The 21,258-nt window shown below is 36.1% G+C and overlaps 1 protein-coding gene across 1 annotated transcript; it reads right to left on the bottom strand.

Annotated features, from left to right (window-relative positions):
- Nucleotides 1-903: 903 nt before the first annotated feature.
- LOC100244534 (vacuolar protein sorting-associated protein 60.2) lies at nucleotides 904-20,939 on the bottom strand. The gene is made up of 7 exons (XM_002267763.5): nucleotides 20,773-20,939; nucleotides 9,254-9,405; nucleotides 4,019-4,112; nucleotides 2,806-2,877; nucleotides 2,606-2,717; nucleotides 2,136-2,296; nucleotides 904-1,179 (listed from the first exon to the last, which is right to left on the bottom strand). The coding sequence occupies exons 1-7, from the start codon at nucleotides 20,839-20,841 to the stop codon at nucleotides 1,126-1,128; spliced, it is 714 nt and encodes a 237-aa protein (XP_002267799.2). The 5' UTR covers nucleotides 20,842-20,939; the 3' UTR covers nucleotides 904-1,125.
- Between the last annotated feature and the right edge of the window lie 319 nt (nucleotides 20,940-21,258).

Below are 21,258 nucleotides of genomic sequence, written 5' to 3'. Positions count from 1 at the left end.
AAAGGTGCAAGAAAGAGGATAACCAAAGAAAGAAGTACCCTTGTTGAAGGCAAAGCCAATCCTAACCGTGCAACTCTTTCACATAAGCATCCCCTTGCGCAAGATAGATAATAAAGATAGATTGATATATATATATATATATATATATATATATATATATATATATATATATATACATATGAAATTAAGGGAAAATAAGGAAAAATATATGAAATTAACTTGTGCAAAATTCAATTCTTCAAACTTAGAGCTTGAAAACATCCCAACCTTTGAACTCAAATTTCGAGAAAATCTCAATTCTTTGAACTTTGAAAAACTCTAAATCTTAAATCTTGATGTTTTAGGAACTTTGAATATAAGTACAAATTTGAACCACATCAAATGTAAGCTCTCCCCAACGCCACACTTGTTCTAAAAGCTTAGATTTTGCCATATTTGAAGTGGCTTCAATTCTCTCTTAACATTATAATTTTTTTTTTAAATAATTAAAAATCAGTTTGATATTAGATTTCAATTGTTAATATTTAAGCTAAAATCCATTTACGAGTGAAATTAATGTGGCAACTTCAGATTTATTGTAATCGTCTTGTAATACATATCCAATGACACGTGGCATTAGTTTATTTAAATCAATTAATGCATTAGTTTATTGAATTTATCATATACATTTACCTATGCCGCTTTGTAACTCGTGTGTATATATATATATATATAAGAATTAATAGATGTCCAAAATTCTCCCCTATAGAAACAGAAGTTTGGTTAAATAATAGTTCAAACTCATTATCACTTACATAGTATCTTCAATCCAAAACGAATTTGACCGAACACCAGGCTTCAAGAAGGAAACAACTGTGCAGATTTGTTAGCTGGAGCAGCATTGTAAAAAGCATGCATGAAATATTATAACAAACAGAAAAACAAACAAAACATTAAAAAATGATTACCACAATCAAATTTGTGCAGTTGCCTGTACACATGCCCCTTCTTGTGTCTGTAGCCAAATTAGGCCTGCATCAGTTTTTATTTATCAAATAACCAACCCCATATTCCGCATGATATCAGTTGAATAACATAAATCAAATTAAATTCTGCGCAATTTCTTTCTGCCCAGCAGCTCCCATGCTAGTTGCGAATAGATGCATGAGGCACAGCAGGTAAACCAAGTTCATCCTCAGCCTGTCACAGGAGGAGACTACATGAGATGAGAAATAAATGTAGGACACTGCTTTGGTGAAATCTGCTTTCCTATTAGCAATATGTGCAAAAAAAAAGTCATTCAAATACTAACAAATCTTCAGAAGCTATATCAGAAATGATGCAGAATAAACAGCTTGGCACAGCTTTGCCATCTTCAACAAGTGCATGGCCAAATGAGTACTGATTCTGTGTGGTTCCTTAGCCCTCTTTAAGTGCATAGCTTTTGTAAATAGCCTCCTAGCATATAACAGGAACCAAAAATAAATCCCACCTAAGACTTGGACCATATGACTTACCATTTTTATCAGGACTCTTTAATCTTTATTAAAAAATGTAGAAGTTTCAAATCAGATAATCTAACATAATAATTATCATTATTATTATTATTATTATTTTACCATAGCAGTGTTCTGTGGGGTACAAAGTGTCATGAGTACACTACTCTAATCCACTGCCAAGTGTCAAGGACTTTATGCAACACATTACTCATATAAGGCTCATATGAAAGTTGCATTGCTGAATTTCTATAAAAGAGAACATAAAATAAGTTCACTATTTTTTTAGATCATAAACAAGATTTCTCCGACAATATAGTATGTATAATAAAAAAGAAATAGTTAAAAAAAGTATCATATTTTATTCTTTTTTATTACTATAAGCATTCAGAATAGCAGAAAGACTAAAAGAGTGGTAGCAAGTCAGCAATCTCATATCCCAATTGTAATAATTTACTTAATTTCCTCTAGGAACACAAAAATCCTTTTTGTCTGAAATAGGCCTTCAACAAAACTAGAAGCTGTGAAGACATGGCACTGCACAATGAAAGCATAAACAGCAGCAACATCAACTGAATAGGAGTTGTCTATTCAGAGTAAAATGGATGAATTTGACACAACAGAAAGACAATATCTGCAATAAGGTGGATGAAAATATACCTGGACGTTTGATCTGCCCACAGGGATTGTTGCATGTCCTATTGGGGCAGAAGGCAAGTTGAGTTCAGCTTCCACATCATGGTCCTTGTCAGGTTGGAGATAAGAGGGCACCCCATCAGCATCCATCTCTGTTCCCATGTCCACTTCCAAAGCATCAAGCTCTGCATTGCAGAACTGTTAAGGAAAATATACAAATACCAAATTTTTTTACCCAATTAAACAGCTGCTAAATCCAGCCTATTTCTTGGAAACAAGATGTGCATTAGAAAGTGAAATCATTCCCCATCATTCCATGTAGAACCAAGAAGGTGAAGCACAGAAAAATGGAAATAATTGCTTCTAAATACTATTTCTAGGAAATACTTTTTACGCACATCAAAGAAGCAAAAGAGTAAAAGGAAAGTTCAAACAAATGTTTATGGCATACTGCTTTCATGGAATTTGAGTCTTCAAATGATATTTGAGCATACCTCCCAGGAGTTCCTCTTCATCAATGTCATCAGGAACATTGTAGCTTCTGCCTAGTGACTCTTGAATCTCATTACTTATGTCCATCAGGTCCATCATCTCATCTTGCAAGTTCTACAGGCAAAAAGAATAAACTATTCAGCATTAGAATTTCTCTAAGGTAGAGATATGGCAGCTTGAAAGACAACAAGAGATTACTGACATCGACGTCTTCGATCTTCACAGTTTTCATCATTCCTTTCAACTCCTTGTTTGCAGATTTCAAAGCTGACATCTAGAAAGAATGACAATTAGTAGCAGAACAACCAATTCAACTTTTTAATAGGTGAAAGAAATTTTTTATGGGTAATGAATTTATAATCTGTTCTATCTGAATCCCCCAAAAATGCCCCAAGTGCACCCATCACTATACAACCTAAAATGGATAATAGGATGTGCAAAGCAAATCAAGGACATGGATTAAACATATTTATCAAAAAATGCCTCTAGCGACCAATGGTCATTCCCTACCTCTCATGAGGTAGGCAGCAGGTTCCAATCAGGGCACATATTAAGCTCCGCCTGAATTGCCTTGAACCTTGCCCCTTGGGGCGCTAACAAGAAAAACAAATATTTTAAGGTGAATACAGCATAGGCCCAACACACCCCTAATAGAAATAGCATGGACTAAACCTTAACAATCAGTTTTCTATCTGAAAAAGAGAAGGCCAAAACCAAGTTTGCTTGTTGAACAACTGTGTTTGTGGCACTATAAAAGAGTAAGTATTATGGTAACATCATGTTCAGAACAAACCCTGAGGCATGCGTTACTGGAAATATTGAATATATCCTCCCAGGTGCTATTTGTCTAAACAATCCCAAGAATAAACTGGTCAAGAATTTTAGCAAAAGAAAGTGTCCCCATATGACATTGCCTTATGGTGTGGGATTTGCCATGCTGGATATCATCTCACCACAGACATCTATTACCCAGTCAAAATTTATTATGAAAAAGATTCACAGACCAGATTTCCAAATGATCAGATAGGATTAAGGGCATGTTCGGAAGGCTGGAATAGGGAACAATACTGTGTTTGCATTACTTACTAGAAATAGAATTGGAATAAAAAATTCATTCTAATGGAAACCAAAACCAACTCTTCTAGGATTTTGATTCCTCTCTTCCACATGATGCTGTGTTCACCTCCATTCTCATTCCAGGCATTCATATTCCCAAAGGCTTGAACCTTCTAAAGAAATTAAATTTAGAAATAAACTGTAGTGCATGACATTTCAAATTGAATACAAATCTGTACTCATATCTTGATGTTTGTGGGAGCAATCTACCACATAGATGCACCAAAAGAGCCCTTTTAAAGGGTAATTATAATAGTTCTAAAAATTAAAATTAAAACTGGCAGGTCCTTAACACATACAGTCTGTTGAGCATCTTTGATTCCTTCGGCAGCAAATGCAACTTGATCAAGATTGAAAGTCTGGTTATAAAGCATATCACGCTGCCCTTCATACCTATCCAGAACAGTATGAGGAAGCCATATAAAATCTTTCTAATAGAACAAGTTGAGGAAACATAAGAATCATACAATTTCTTCCAACAAAATAACATCAATCATAATTTAAAGTATCAGGTAATCCAAATAATTACATGCTATCCACATGCATGTCTGAAGAATACAACTCCAAAAAATTCCTTAAACCTCAACAGAACCTCCACCTTTAGCACATGCAAGTGTATTTTCACGAATATTTCAATTTCATATTAACTAAAAGGTAGGGACCATCAGCGACAGGGTGTGTTTCCCAAAGTTCATCAAGCAAGAAGCTTTGGGTGATAAAGATGAAATAGTTCAATTTAAGGTCAATATATAAAGTTTGTGGATTTAAGCACATTTTGTCAGAAAAAGACTTATTTTTACATCTCTGGGCACTGAATACATTAATTCCAAACTTAACATGGCACTACTTTGCAAACAACAGTAAATATATAATAGTAACATTATTATTATCGTCATCACCATCATCATCCTCATCATTGTTGTCATTTATCAACCAATCAAAGGAAAAACACCATCTTCACACTAGTTGTTGTTGTTGTTATTGTTGTTGTTGTTCCATCATCACTCATCATTGTTATCATTTATCAACCAATCAAAGGAAAAACACTAACTTCTCACTACTTTTGTACCAAGAAAAACATGAATGCTTGAATATCTAAAACATGGTAAGAGTGGATATTTCTTCCAATATAAAGATTGAAGAGATAGTATGGGTGGCTGATGTAAGATAACCCTAAATGAGTTCAATCAAATAAGTGAACTAGGGTTTGAAGAGAAGAACAAGGAATAATAGTGAGAAAGTACAATAAATATAGAGAAAGAAAAATTAAGGATGAAGAGACAAAAACCTTAAAATCTCATTAAGACCTCCTAGGAATCTCACCTAGAAGAAAATCAATAGAGCTTAACCATTAAGAATTGCAACATATGCAAACGAAAGTTTAACATTATTGATTATCAATAGTTCATTAATTCTGTTTTATATTAATTAGCCTCGTTTATAGGCTTTAGAAAATCCTGAAATTTGAATAAAACTATGAAAAAGTAAACCTAACTTATGTAGTAACTACTCAGGATTCTTATTCCTTCCTTAAAACTATTAAATCTTCTAAAAAAAATTAAAAGAAAATCATAAACTTTCTTTTTAGCGTTATAAACTTACTTTATAGAAAGTTCTTATAATAAAGTTTCTAATATAGAAGACTTCTAGACTTTAAAAACTCAAAATAGAAACTTCAAGATAAAAAGATTATTTTAGAAAATAAAAAGTTTAGAACTTTTAAGGAGAATTCTAAATAAAATTTAAATATGAATTACTAACTAATTATAACACCTAGAAACTATAAAATTACCTAAATACCCTTGATAGATTTATTTAGGATTTTTAAAAAATAATAATAATTCTTCTAATCCTTTCTTGAGTAAATCTCAGGGATTCATCCTCATTAGAGGCACATGTATCACATTTGTGGGCCTTTAGAAAAAAAAGATGTGAAGAAGGCCTCTTTTGTGGTAGGTTGAGGAGAAAGGAGTTCTCTCTTAGAGCAATTTTTTTCCTAGTAAGAGAAACCACTCACCTAGCTCAAAGGCAATTTCACCAACATGCATCCTAGTGAAACCAATTGAATCCTCAACACCAATGGGAGCTAACAGATACCACTTTGCTACATGGGCTGGTAATTACAGGTGGTGACAGTTACTAAAGAATCTTAAAATGGGGCCAGGTATTATGTTTTAAAAATGTTCAAAGTTGAAAAAAAATGGGATACCACATAACTGCCTCACTATATAGAATAGCTGGAAATTGCATTATTTTTTCTCCAAGTTTTGAACACTTGTTGGCATGAAATCTCCAGAGTTTTACGAAGAAAAAATGGAGCAACCATGGGTTAGTTTGCTTGTTCCTCCAAAGAAGCTGCTGAAGTTAGAGAGAAACATGAAAGAAAATAATTCCTCTCATTTATTCTAAGGTCTTGTCACAAGGCTATATATTGAACAAAACTTTTGACTCTAGAATCTAAACAAGGAAACAACAAATCTAAAAAGGAAACAAATTAATCCTAGCAAAATTTAAGGATCTACATAATATTGTACAATTATAAAGTCCTTAACTATGGAAGCTATATTACACACTTGATCAACTTTTCCTTTGTAAAATGTCTGTGAACCTCCACATGCTTGGTTTAATCATGATGGACTCAATTGTAAGCTATGTCGATGGCAACTCTATTGTCACAATATAGTATCATAGGTTTTTGAAATTTAATCATGAGATCCCTAAGTATGATCTTAACCCAAAGAAATTCACAACTACCTTGTGCCATGGCTCTAAATTCTACTTCTGTACTTAAACAGACTACTATTGATTGTTTCTTACTTTTTCCAAGTAATAAGATTACCTCCTTAAAAAGTACAACATCTAATAGTTAACCGTCTATCCATATTAGATCTAGCCCAGTTTGCATTTGTGTAGCTTCCAACTTCAACTCTCTACCCTTCTTCAACAAGACACCCTTGCCAAGAGTTGCCTTTAGATATCTCAAAATCTGACATACAACTTCTAAGTGAGATTTAAGTAGAGCATGCATAAATTGACTTACAAACACTCACAACATATGCAATGTCTAGTATTGTGTGTGAAAAGTATATTAGCTTTCCCACCATCCATTGGTTGTTGCCTTGGTCAATTGGTTAGCCTTTAGATTTCTCTCGAAGTCTGTGATCTTCAATAGGTATCTCAATTGGTTTATACCCAATCATACCTATCTCCCTTAAGTAAACCATCCTCTATATACTTCCATTGAGAAATCAATAATTTCTACTTCGATCTAACTACCTTAATTCCAATAAATATCGAAGCTTGCCCAAATCCTTGACTTTGAATTCTTTAGCTAAGTATGTGTGATCACCTAGGCCTTGATAGTAACCTCTCTTCACCATAGCTTTCATAAATCTTTGAAATCATGTCCAAGGAGATTGCTTGAGACCATATAGTGATTTTTTTATTTTACATACCATATTTGTCCATGACTCCTTTTCATATCCCATAGGAATATCCATGTAAACTTCCTCTTCTAGATCTCCATGGAGGAAAGCATTTTTTACATCAAATTATTGTAAGGGCAAATCAAAATTTTTGCCAATGAAAATAGAATTATAATGGTGTTCATTTTGGCTATTGGAGCAAAAGTCTCCTAGCAATTAATGTCATATGTTTCTTTATGCCTCAACCATCTTGCTTTGTATCTCTCCAAGATGTCATTGGCTTTGTATTTATGTTGAAGATCCACTTGTACCCCACAGTTTTCTTTACTTTTGGGAGCTCCACTATCTCACAAGTCTCATTTTTCTTCCGAGGCTCTCATTTCCTCATCCATGGCCTTACCCCATGGATTTAGCCTAACAACTTCTTAGATGGTAGAAGAACTTCATGAGAGGATGTTTGACTGAGGAAAGCCTAAAATTGAGGTGAAAGATGCTGAAAAAAAACAGATTGAGAGATACAATGATGGGTGTAGATCCTAAATCCTTTCCCAATGGCAATAGGCAAATTCAAAGCAACATTACCATTTTCATTAGCTATCACAATGTCAAAGATTGGAATGTGTAAGGTGATTGTAGAAGTCTTCCTCCTAGAATACACATTGGAGATAAGAGTTTCAGGCCTCTCATTCTTAGACTTTAGAGACTTTGCTCTACTTGAGGTCTCAATAGGCTTAATGGACTGGATGGATTGATTTTGACCATGAGAATCATGACTCCAAGACTCATTGAGATTATAATTTGTACTTGTACCAAAATTGGAACCAGGAGTACCAAAATGTGTACTTGTACCAGTACCAGAAAATCAGAACTGGGACAAGAACCAGAATTTTTACTTGTACTAGAATTGGAATCAGGACCAGTATTTGTAATTGAATCAGAAGTAGATTACACTCCCACCACCTATCTTCTGCTATTTTGCTCTCCCCCTAAAGTATGTGTCTTAAAGTATGTTTGATTTTCTACAAAGGTAACATCCATGGCGACATATTATCTTTTTGTTAATGATAACATTTGTGGCCTTTTTGAGTGGACGAATAGCCCAAAAACAAACACTTGGTAGCTCTAGAAGGTTATCAATGTTGAAAAAGGAGTTGCTTGGGAAAGAGCAATGGAGATTTTCTTATGAACTTGCTTGCCTTTGGAGGAGAATCATTGCAAGGAAGTATGGTGAGATGGCAAGGGGTTGGTGCTCCACAATGGTAGGTTTAATTGTAGCCTCTAGAAGGTGATTAGTAGAGGTTAGAATGATTTTCAAGCAAGAACTAGCATCTCCAACTGTAATGGTCAAACAACAAATTTAAGACAAACAAATGGCATGGGGAAATGAAGTTAAAGGATTGCTTTAGGTGCTTTTTGCTTTAGCTATTCACAAAGACACATGGGTGGTGAATTGTTAAGAGACATGGGCTAATATGATGACCTGCAGGAATTTAAGATTTAGAGCATAAGTTTATTTCATTGGGAGTTGGGAGATGGTGCAAAAATTTCTGCACCCGTTGATTTGGAGTTCATTCAGGTCAGTCAACTCTGTTGATAAGTTGGCACAAAAGGCATCCAGGAAAGGCATATTCTCAGTCAAGTCCTACTACCAAGTCTTTGTGTTATGAAATTCCTTTGTCCTTTGTCCTTTGTCTTTTTTCCTTCCATACATATTCTTAGTTGAGATACCATCTAAGGTTAGTTTCTATGCTTGGGAGGCAACTTTGGGTAAAATTCTAACAATTTATCATCATGAAAAGATGGTGGGCTTTAGTGAACTGGTGTTGTCTTTGCAAGCAGCAAGAAGAATCAACATAGCATCATCAAATACATGGGGATGAGCATCAAGACTTTTGGTCTTTGGCATTTTCTACTTTTGGGGTGGCTTAGGTCCTTCCCAGAAAATTTGTGTCTTTATAGCATTCCAAAACTAAATGAAATTTGATGTTCGAGGCTAATAAAAATTCCATTCACCATGGATGCGGTTTCAAGAGGCACTATCATATATAAATCAATAAATTTTTCAATACAACTGCATAAAGAGGCAATAAGATCTAAAGAAGCACATACATCCGTTTTTGCTTGAGAACCCTCATGGCCCTAGCTTTAACAGCTTCTTGAGCTGGACCAGGTCGTGTTTTCTTGATCTGCTCCCTATATCTACTAAGTTCAGCATCAAGCTTTTTGATCTTCTCATCCACTGTTTCACCTCTTTTATTAATCTGTAAAGATATAAATTATTTAAGCATCAGTTCAGGAAAATAAATAGATAAATAAATAACCTAGCAATATAGGCCACAACATAATAATCAAACATGATTTTAGTACAGAGCTATAGAGCAGAAAAAAAATCATTTAGAGATAATTTTAAGCGATAGAAAATCTTTTAGGCAGCCAACCACAGAAAATAAACATAAATAAATCTTACAAGCTTATAGTCATCATATGTTTAGTGCCCAATTAAATCATTTCAACAAAATGTGTCAAATGTAAGGAAATGAAAATTAAAGAACTACCTCAACCAAAAGGTACAAACAATTATCATTTCAACTAGCCTTCTAATGTACGATGAATTTAATAATCTAAATCGAGAACAGGATAACTGCACTATCATTGCAGCAAAAGGAAGTTCATCTTGCACTGACATTTGTAGCACATGAATTTGACATTAATGTAACCTCATTTTCCAGATCTGAAGTATTTCTAGGGAACTTAACAGATATTGTCTAGGAAGGCTGAGGAAAATTGGGATTGAATATAGTCTGTAGAGATCAATAAGGCAGAATGTAGCATCACCTTTCTGCAATCTGGACCTATTGGCATGGGGTGAACTCTTCAACTGCATAATGTGATGGCAATGATGCTATCAAATTTTTTAATAATGGGTCTACTGGCTCCTGCACTTTTGTCATTTAAGAGACATGGCCACTTCCATCTTTATCCTCAATGGATTCCTTCACTGAATTTCTAGATCCAGTTACTCAAAGATGGGGCTTTTAGCCAAGAAAGAAGCCCCTCCATTAAATTCATACATAGACCACTGACTATTTCTTCCTAGGTCTTAACAACCTGTCTTGTCATTTGGTCTTTTACTTGTTAAAAATCTTGCTTTCCCTTTAGGAACCAGATTTGTATACTTTTCCTTTTTCTTTTTGAACAGAAACAAACACCTTCATTTATCTAAAAAGGGATAAATACAAGAAGGACAAGCAATCCTTTAAGGAAGAACAAAAAGGTTATAAAGTAACCAAGTGTAAAGCCGCACTAAAACTAGTCTGACCTTCCAAGTAAAAAATCTAAGGTACAAAGAAGAGAAATACAGCATGCTCAAGGGGGAAGAAAGTCTTCTGAGAAAGGAGGCCACATGCTTAGCTCCTTGTTCAGCTAATTGGTCTACAACTTGATTGGACAAATGGGGAACCAAGAGAGGGAACAACCCAACTCATCAACATCTATGATTTTGTACATCCAATTGTCAAACTTCCATGAACCAGTTTCCTTATTAATGACCTAAGATATAACAGTAGCAGAATTTCCCTTTATAGTTAGGGTGGAGAGGCCTAAAATTTTCACCTATAGCAAACCCTCCAACAATGCTAAAATCTTTGCTTTAATAGACAACTCTACACCTGACTACTTAGAGAAGGTTCTCAACACTGTACTAGAGTGATCTCTAATCCTATCTCCAATACCAATATAACTAGGGTTATCCAAGGAACATTCATCAAAGTTTAAGCTTATTGAACCTATTGGAGGTAGTGACCAACCAAACATAACTTTCTTCCTCAACCAGTTTGAAAAGCAAACACTTTTCCAATCCAACATTAAAAAAAGAAAACAAATGAATATCTACAAAAGGCTTGGTGACTTAGGTCTGAAGGAAAGACAAAAAGAAAATCAAGTCCCAAATGGCATCCATAGATCTCCATCTATCCTAGAAAAATCCTTGCATTCCTCTCCAACCATATAAACTCAGTCAAGGATAATAAGACCACCTGCCAAAGAATCTTCCCTTTTGGAAAGGCTTCCAAAGCCCTTAAAGGAGATTCCCATCATTTTTTATATATCTCTAGAAGAAACCCAGTCAAGATTGGTTCAGCGAAACAATCTTTGACAAAGTGCTACTGCAATTGGACAAAGTGCCCATCTATTTTATGTCTCTTCTTGTCATTCCTAAAATGGTGGCTTTTAGATTGGAAAAAATGCATAGGAACTTCTTGTGGGAGGGAGGAGCCCTCAAGAGAAGACCTCACTTAGTTAAGTGGTCTTACGTCTACAAAGACAAGAAATTGGGAGGGCTTGGTATTAGGGTCTTGTCCTCTCTTAATAAAGCCTTGCTTGGAAAATGGTGTTGGAAATTTGCTTTGGAAAGGGACTTCCTCTAGACACGGGTTATAGTGGGAAAGTTTGGGGAAGAACGTAAAGGTTGGTGCTCTCTTGATGAGAGGGAGGGTTATGGTGTCGACTTGTGGAAGGCAATAAGAGGAGGTTAGGAACCCTTTAGGGTCAGAACAAGTTTTAGGGTTGGCAATGATAAAAGAACAAAATTTTGGCTTGATGAATTCTATTTGCAAAGGAAATTTTTTGTGAGAACATCTATTGTGTTCATGGCTTGTCATCATAAATAGGACACAAATTATCCAAGTCTATCTACAAATAGTTTTCCATGTACAATGGAAAGCAGTTAGCCGCAACTTTGCCTATGCCAGTTTTCAAAAAATGAGATTCAATCAAAGGATGATGGAGTTAGCAGTGATGGAAAAGAAGATTTTTGAGGTGAGGTTTGAAGGTTCTCATGGGGGGAGGTGGTTTTCTATTACAAAGAGAAGTGGAAGCTTTATTGTTTCTTTGGGTTTTGAAAGAGAAGAAATGGTTTCATTTTTGGAATAGTTGAAGTAGGCATCAGAGTTGGAAAGGCATATGAATTTCAATGGAAGTTCAAAGGAAAAACTATGACCCATCTCCTAAAGATTTGTTTCAATAATAGAGGTAGATTCATGAAGGTGTCGAAATTTGTTACACATCAAAAAACCAAGTCGATGATAATTCTAAAGGGAGACATGATGAGCCCAAGCTTGATGAGAAGGTTTTGTTGGAGGTTTCTAGTGGGGGTAAGCAATCCTTCGTGAGTGTTGTTGTCCTAAGGGGTACTAGGAAAGGTGCTACAATTCTAATGGGAAAGTGGGCTAGAGAGTCATTTGTGAAAGCAAGGTTGGGATACAAGATTGGGAGGAAGTAGGTAGAGGGATCGCCAAAAGATTGGTATGCAAGGGTATGGGGTCAATAACCCCGTTTTTGTCCTTCAAAGGGTTGTTCTTTGTGGATTCCTCTTAAAGGGCCATTTGGCTTCATGAGCAAGGGAGGATTACTATGAAGGGGTGGTCTTAGTATTATCTTGAGAAGATGGTCACCAAGAGAAAACTCCGAAATCTACAGGAAGTTCAAATGGGGATGGATTGAACTAAGGGATCTACCTCTCCATTTATGGTCAAAGATCCATTTCAAACAAGTGATGAAGGCATGGGGAAGGGTTACAGATATAGATAGACACACTTTAAAGCTGGTAGATTTATCAAAAGCTATATTGAGAGTGGAGAAGAATCTAACTGTCATGCTACCTTCATTATTGGAGATCAAAGATGGAGAGTGGATTTTCACGGTGTCAATTTCAGTTATCGAAGAGGAAAGAGGTCTGCAAAGGAGGCTTAAGTCAACTTGTTGCAAAGGCAAGTTGGCTGCGGTGGGTGGTGGCATGCAAAAAGGTCCTTTGTAGGTTTTGGGGACACATGGTAGGGCTAGGGAGAGGATGGAAAACGATTGTCATCCACTTTCTCTTGTTTCAAACATCATTTCAAATTCAAATGTAACCATAAAGCAGTTTGTGGATTTAAAGGGAAGGAGGTCTAGACTAGGGGAAGTCAAGCCCAATTGTGAAAGAAAGCCCAAGCTTCTCCAAAGTCCAACCAGATAAAAGAAATAAGTAAAGTGAAAGCAAGCCTAATCCACCTAATGCAAGCAAGGTCGTTTCTAGAGGAGGCCCACATTATGGAAAAGGCTTTGGGCCCCTTTCCTTTTCTTCAAAGAGGCAAGACCGCTTGAAAGGCCCTACAAATAAGGGCTCTTGTTGCAATTTGGACATGTTACTACCAGGGGCCGACGGGTCAAGGGATACTACCCCAATGACTCATAGCTTCACTCTTTGTGCATTGATGGCCCAGCCTTCCATAGTCAAGCCAGTGCGACTCTTCCCAAGCCCAGGCAAGAGTTTGGCTTGAATGCAAGTGAGAAGTTTGCCTCTACCTTCCTATGATGACAACACTACTTTCAATGGTTGGGTGTGCAGAAGGGAACAAAGATTTTCTTCATTAAGAGAGATGGTTCATGTTAAAGGGTGAGATATCCTTGGGAAAGGAGGTCCAGAGTATCACCTGTTTGGGTACAACAAAATCGTCAAAAGAACTAGATGTGACTGAGGCCGAAGGAGTTTTGAACCTTAAATCGTTTTTACTAAGGGAAGCTTCAAGAGGGGATAAGGGCAAAGGCAATGTTCTCCACGATGGGTGTCAAGCCTAGGTATAGACTTCTAATTCTCTCTCCACTATTAAGGACCAGTCTTTAGATGGGACTGTCAATTTGTCTGCTTCTCCCTTAACCATTGCCACTTCTCCTTGTTCACCTGGTTATTATGTGCCTTTTTCAATCCTTCCTTTAAGATCTATTTGTTATCCCTTTCCTTCGTCAGTCAGTCCTTCAAGGCTCAACAACTCCTCTTCTAGCTTTCTTTGGGGAAAGGGAAACTTGGAGAGGAAAGCTCATCTAGTTAATTGGGAGGTGATTTGTGCGGATAAGGATAAGGGTGGGTTAGGCTTAAGGAAGCTATAGCCCTTTTGAACAAAGCCTTGCTTGGTAAATGGATATGGAGGTTTGCTTATGATAAAGACAATCTTTGGAAACAAGTGATCATGGCAAAATATGGGCAAAAGGGTCTTGGTTGGAGGACAAAGAAGGCTAATGGGGCGTTCGGAGTAGGGGTTTGGAAGGAAATCTTGAAGGAAACTGATTGGTGTTGAGATAATATGGTGCTCATAGCTAAGAAGGGCACCAAAATCAAATTCTGGACTGATGTATGGTGCATTGGTGCAGTGCTGTCCCAAAACTTCCCTCATCTCTTTGCCATGGTTGTTCATAGGAATGCTACAGTGGAGGAGATGTGGGACCAGAATTTTGGACAAGGAGGTTGGAACCTAAGAATTTTTAGGGATTTTAATGATTAGAAGTTGGATATGGTAGGGGACTTGCTCCATGTTTTGAGGGGTCACATGCCTTGTTTAGAGGAAGACTCAGTTTTTTGGAAGGGAGGAAGAAACAGATAGTTTAGGGTTGAGGAAGCGTACAGCTTGTTGGCCAACCCCAATGACACCGCTTTTCCGACAAGTTGTATTTGGATGTATAGAGTTCCAACCAAAGTTGCGTTCTTTGCTTAGGAGGCTACGTGGGGAAAGATGCTTACTCTTGACAGGCTCCAGAAAAAAGAGTGGCAGCTCCCTAATTGTTGTTTTTTGTGTGGGTGTGAAGAAGAAATTGTAAATCATATTCTTATACACTGTACAGTGGTCAGAGTCCTGTGGGATATCGTCCTTAGGTTATTAGGTGTTCAGTGGGTCTTTCCAGAAACTGTAAAAGAGGTCTTAACTTGCTGGAGAGGCCCTTTTGTGGAGAAGAAAAGGAAAAGGATATGAAAATCCATCCCATTGTGTATTTTTTGGACGGTTTGGAAGGAAAGGAATAGATTAGCCTTTAAGGGGGAAGGGGGGTGTTAGATATTCAAAAACTCAAGAATTTTTTTGTTTGTAATTTATGGAGCTGGGCTAGATTGTATATTGGAGAGGAGTCTCTCTCCCTTATAGGCTTTTTGGAGTGGTTAGCTTCCACTTAAGGGGTGGTGAGGTTCTTTTGGCTTTCTTTCTTGCTTGTGAGGCCTTAGCTGCCTTGTATACCCCCTGTATACAATGTGGCTTTTTGCCTCTAGTTTAATACAATTCTGGCTTACTTATCAAAAAAAAAAAAAAAAACAACTCCTCTTCTAGCTTAAATGTTGGTTGTCATTTTCCTAAAGGTGTGGCATCCCTAGTAGCTAAGCCTAGCCATGAGTTAGAGGGCGTCTCTTTTCTCAAGTTACCTCAAAACAACCCTAGTAAGTTCTTTTCCCCAGGGAATTGTTTACCCTTAGAATCATGTTCCGCTTAGTTGGAAGATTTCCATATTGAAGGCATCTCTCCTTCAAAAATGGCTTCAATTCAATCAGTTTTAGGATCTTTGAAAATCAAGATTGTCAAATATAGTGAGATAGGAATTCTCTAGGACAATAGCAATGCCCGTTCTGTGGAAAAAGATCTATTCTAAAAGAAAGAACAAAACCTCTTATGTTGTCTTTAGGCCTCTTTAGATTCTAGTTTCTTTAGTGTTTACTAGGTTTTTTTTGTAATTATGAAAATCATCAGTTGGAATACTAAAGGTCTTGGTTTTAGAAAGAAAAGGGTAGTGAAGGATTTTCTTTGCCATGAAAATCCAGATGTTGTTCTGTTGCAGGAAATAAAGAGAAAGTCATGCGATAGGAGGTTTGTGGGTAGTGTATGGAAGGTCAGAAACAAAGAGTGGGTTGTTCTCCCAACTAATGGGGCTTTGGGAGGGGTAGTAATCCTTTGAAGTTTAAATCCTTAAAGGTTGTCCCAATTTCTCAGTAACAATCAAGTTGGAATTAGAGAAAGAAGCATTTTTCTGGCTCACTTTGGTTCATGGTCTTATTACTTCCCATATTAGAAAGGACTTTTGGGTAAAGCTTCAAGATTTTTTTTGTATAACTTTACTGAAATGGTGTGTTTGTGCGGATTTTAATCTTATAAGAAGAATTTCATAAAAGTTAGGAGGTTCCAGGTTAACCCTAAGCATGAGGGATTTTGATGATTTGATAAGGGAAAGTGAGTTAATTGGTCCTCTCAAAAATGCTTCTTTCACTTGGTCAAATCTGCAAGAAAACCCTATTTGCAAGAGGTTGGATAGATTTTTGTTTTCAAGCGAGTGGAAGCAAGGATTGCCTCAAAAGCATCCAAAAAGCACTCCTCAGATTGACATCAAATTATTGTCCAATTGTTTTATACATCAATCCTTTTAACTAGGGGCCAACGCCTTTTAGATTTGAAAACATGTGGTTGCTTCACTCAAATTTCAAGGAAAATTTCAATGGTTGGTGCAATGAGTGTCAGTTTGAAGAATGGGAAGGTCACTAATTCATGAAAAAGTTACAATTTGTGAAGTCAAAATCGAAAGAGTGGAATAGGGTGTCTTTTGGAGACTTAAAGGAGAAAAAGAAAAATATTCTCACGGACATTGTTGGTTTGGATGCGAAGGAACAGAAAAGGATTCTAACTCCTGAACTTGCAGTAAGAAGGGCCTTAAGGAAAACGGAAATGGAAGAGGCATTGTTAAAGGAAGATCAGTTCTAGAGGCAAAAAAAAAAGGTGAAATACATAAAATAAAGGGATTGTAATTCTAAATTTTTTCAGAGTGTGACCAATGGTAGGCAAAATTGGAAGTTCATCAAGTCCTTGGTGTTTGAAGATAACGTAGTTTTGGATAACATTGAAAGCATTTCAAAGGAGATCAAACATCACTTTGGGAAGTTATTCTCCAAGCCTTTAAGTGGTTCATGGAGGATAAAAGGCTTGGATTGGTCTCCCATTTCAACAGAGAATGTTGATTGGCTGGTCACCTTTTTCAGAAGAGGAGATTCACAATGTTATGTTGCATTTAAACAAGTAAAAGGCCCCCTGCCTAGATGGCTTCACCATTGCGTTATATAAGGAGTGTTAGGAGACGATTAAGAACTATCTTTAAGGGCGTTCTTAGAGTTTCACAATAATGGAATAATTAATCAAAGCATTAATGTGACCTTCATTGCTCCAGTGCTAAAAAAGAGTTAAACCAGTAGAATCCCATATTTTAGACCAATCAATTTGGTTACCAGTTTATACAAGAGCATAGCTAAGTTACTTTCAAGGCGGTTGTGTATAAGTCCTCCAAGATACCATTTTTCATGTCTCAAGGTGCTTTCATTGAGGGGAGGCAGATTTTGGATGTTGTTTTGATTGCTAATAAGTTGGTGGATGAGCAAAGAAGATCAAGAGAGGAAAGGGTAGTCTTTAAAATCGATTTTGAAAAGGCCTATGATCATGTTAATTGGGGGGTTTTTGGACCACATACTTGAAAGAAAAGGGTTTAGTTTAAGATGAAAGCCCTAGATGAGGGGACGTTTGTCTATAACAACTTTTGCAATCTTAGTGAATGGAAATGCCAAGGTTGGATTAAGGCGCGTGGAAGCTTAAGAAAAGGAGATCCTCTTTCCCCTTTTCTTTTCACCATTGTGGCTAATGTTTTAAGTAGGCTGATGGTGAGAGCAAAGGAGAGAGGTTTATTTAGGGGTTTCTAGTAGGTAGAAATAGGACTAAAGTGTCTTATTTACAATTTGTTAATGACACTATCTTTTTTTCCAGACCTTCCTTGGAAGAGCTACATTATCTTAACCAAATTTTGTTGGTTTTTAGGCGACTTTCAAGGCTAAGGATCAATCTAAATAAGAGCACTCTTTCTAGGATTAAAAATAGTCAAGAGCAAACTACTAGGATCGCTTCAATGCTTTGATTGTGCAATCTCTAATAGACCTTTAACGTATTTGGGTCTTCCTTTAAGGGAGAATCCGAAATTAATCTCTTTTTAGGATCCAATGATTGGTAGAGTCTCTAGGAGGTTGAATGGGTGGAAAAAGCTTCTCTATTCCTAGGAAGTAGAATAACCCTAATCCAGTCTTGTTTGATGCACATCCTAAGCTATTTCTTATCCCTTTCCAAGATTTTAGCATCAATAGCTTCAAGGATTGAAAAGATGCAAAAAGAATTTTTATGGTTGGGTTTTGGAGAGGGTAAAAGGGATCATTTGGTTAGTTAGGATCTAGTGTGTAGGCCTAAAGAGTTTAGTGGATCAGGGTTTGGGAAAATTGCTATGAGGAATCAAGCTTTATTAGGAAAGTGGCTTTGAAGGTATCCTAAGGAAAGTTTTGCTCTTTAGCATCAAGTTATCTTAAATATCATAGGACATGTCCTAATCAATGGGACGCTAATAATATAGTCAGATGATCACACCATTACCCTTTAAAAGCCATTGCACTTATTCTCCACATTTTTTCTACATACATTTGCTTTATAGTAAATGATGGGACCAAAATTCATTTCTGGGAAGATTTGTGGTAGGGCAATCAACCTTTGTGTTCAAAATTTCCCTTTACATAAAACACCTACCTAGAGGCCTATCTAGAGGCAATAAGGTTTATTAAAAGGGAGTTCAAGCCCTCTCAAAATCCTTTTAGAAGGAAATTAGGTACCAAAAGGATTTGCCTCTTCTAAAAAACTTTTCTTCAGCATTAAAATGCTTTGATAATTCAGAAGGTCCTTGTTCCATCCATTGCATGTCTTCCTAGGAATGTTAATAGTGTAGGTTCTCAAGGCAAGTCACCCATATCCCAACCTTGTCCCGATTATTAAAACCTCTTCCCATTCTCGTCTCAAAAAAATTTTAAACAAGGCAAGGTGGATCAAAGCAAGTAAGGGAATTTCCCCTATCCACCCCACTTGTTTAATTTTTATTCTTTTAAAAATTATAATCATATCAAAAATAAATATAATTTATAAATAAATAAATATTATAAATTTTATATGTTATTTTTATAAGTAAATTTAGTTTTTATTTAATGTGTCAAGAAAGGGAAAATGAAAAAATAATAATAAATTGAAGTATTTTTAATTTACTTAGTCTTATATATGCAATTTGTGCAGAAAAATACCTAAACTCATGTGTGAACCCAATTCGGTTCTCAAATCAGCCTTTAACCCATTCATGTCTATTCCAAATTCACTCTACCATGGAAGGGATAGGACAAAGTAGGTCTCCGAAATATTCGCCCCATTGTCATTTGCAACTTCCAAAACTTCGTTAAGCTCCCCCAACTGGCAATAAAATCTCTCCAAGTTGGACAAAAAGAAGTGCCTTCATTTTTTTTTTACTTTTACCTTCACACAAGACTTTACATAACATTTAATATTATTAGCCTAACACTTGTTGCAAGCATTGCCTTATCTCCCAGTTGCCAAGATGTAAAAGAACACCTAAGAGTAATTACTATAACTTCAAAAGAAAGAACACATCACATCACATCACATCACATCACCTATTGTTATAAAACTTGGCAAACACTATAAAAAGCGAAATCACTCTCAAAGTTGCTTTGTTGGGGAACAAGACAAAGACCAAGTCCCATGCAATTCATTTCTTCCTCCTTTAGCCAAGCTTAATCAATCAAAAATTCTTTGCCAGCACCATGTCAACATTCCTGACCAGAAGGCTTATTTTTTTGGCTAACACTCAAAGTGCCTTTTATCGTCCTTTAGTTTTGCAGTTAACAAGCTTTTTAAGTAGTTAACAAGTTTCTCAAGGATTTCAAGGGAAAGATTGCCCACACACATTAAAATTCTAGTTTCATGTTGTTTGCAACTATTTTTCTAGTTTTTCCAATCATAATCACCAAATTGCTATCTTACAAAAAGCTACAAATTTTGCCTTGAAAAAATCAATTTCAACCAAAATGTTTCACCCCATTCAGATAAGATAAATTCTTCTTTGGGAAAGAATAGGGAAAAAAACAAAGAATAAATGATTCACTGTGTGTGGAGAGAAATGTTCAGTTTCAGAAGGAAAACTATACATCAGAACATCCTATTCCATCATTCACATCAGTCCATTCGGAGCCATTTCAACATCATTTCATACAAATTTAATGATGTATTCAATAAGTACTAAATTTTTTATTGGATATTTTAGAATAAGTAAAAGGAGATTAGACACAGTACTTGAAAGAAGCCATGATTCTTCCCAAAACCTCACCCTGACCTGACTTAGGAAATAAAGGTAAAGCAACATTTAGAATATCATAGTTTTCAACACAGATTCAACTTTCAACTGGCTAAATTTAGGCATCAAATCAGTTTTCAAAGTCACAAGTTTAGGCATTGATTTGCAACTTCCTATTGATCTTGGAAGATCTCTATTATTCTTGTAATGTCCAGAATCTCTAATTTCTGTGCTCACGCATTTGTCTTCCATATACTTTTTTTCCACACTTTCCTGAGCAACGAGCACAGTAGATGGAGCTGGCGATCTCAGTTTCATATACAATTTTATTCTATTTTTAATTCTAAGCGGAGGTAAGGTCAGATTCGGATCCAATCCGAATCATACAAAGCCTAAAAATGAAAAAATCATGCATTAGAAGCACTACTTCAATATGCAACAGTAAGCCCTAATTTAAAATCAAGGCAAACATGAACCATTAAACAACACAAACAATTGAATTGAACAACCCTCCGTTTGGCTGCCGAGAAACGGGAAAGGAAAAAAGAAAATCTAGTGATGAAAAAAAAATCTGTAACGTTTTCCCGGCATCCAAAGGGAGAAAAAGGAGTGAAAGGTGGAGAGGGATTGACCCTATCGGTGGCGTCTTGAACAGAAGGAGGAGGTTCTTTGTCTTTCTTGACCCCGAAGACTCTCTTCATTTTCCTCTTTGCTGCTTCGGAATTCTATTTCCCCAAAACTTCAATCCAATCACCCTACACTATAAAAGCCCTCTCACCCTCTCTCACTTCCCTCACTTCCACAATTGTAAAGAAAATGATGGGATTTTACTCGGCTTTGATTCGGAACCTTGACCCAAATAATATTTAAGAAAAAATTGCATCCGAAGTTTTCCCCCCTTTTTTTTTTTTCCTTATATTCAAAATTCAAATTTGAATTTAGCGTAATATTTAGCGTCATTTATCAAATAATAATTCAGATTTGAATAAAATTAACTTTGAATTAACGATCTTTTTTAACATCTTTAAAATATAATAATATCCATTTTTGAATTGGGTTATTTGATTTAAAGGGCTGTCAAAACCCATTTTTTCAAATTTAACCGTCTACCTTTTGTT

Source organism: Vitis vinifera, chromosome 13, assembly GCF_030704535.1.
Source record: "Vitis vinifera cultivar Pinot Noir 40024 chromosome 13, ASM3070453v1".
Classification (NCBI taxonomy): Eukaryota; Viridiplantae; Streptophyta; class Magnoliopsida; order Vitales; family Vitaceae; genus Vitis; species Vitis vinifera.
The sequence above is the reverse complement of the archived record's forward strand: the minus strand, read 5'-3'. Positions and strand labels throughout refer to the sequence as shown.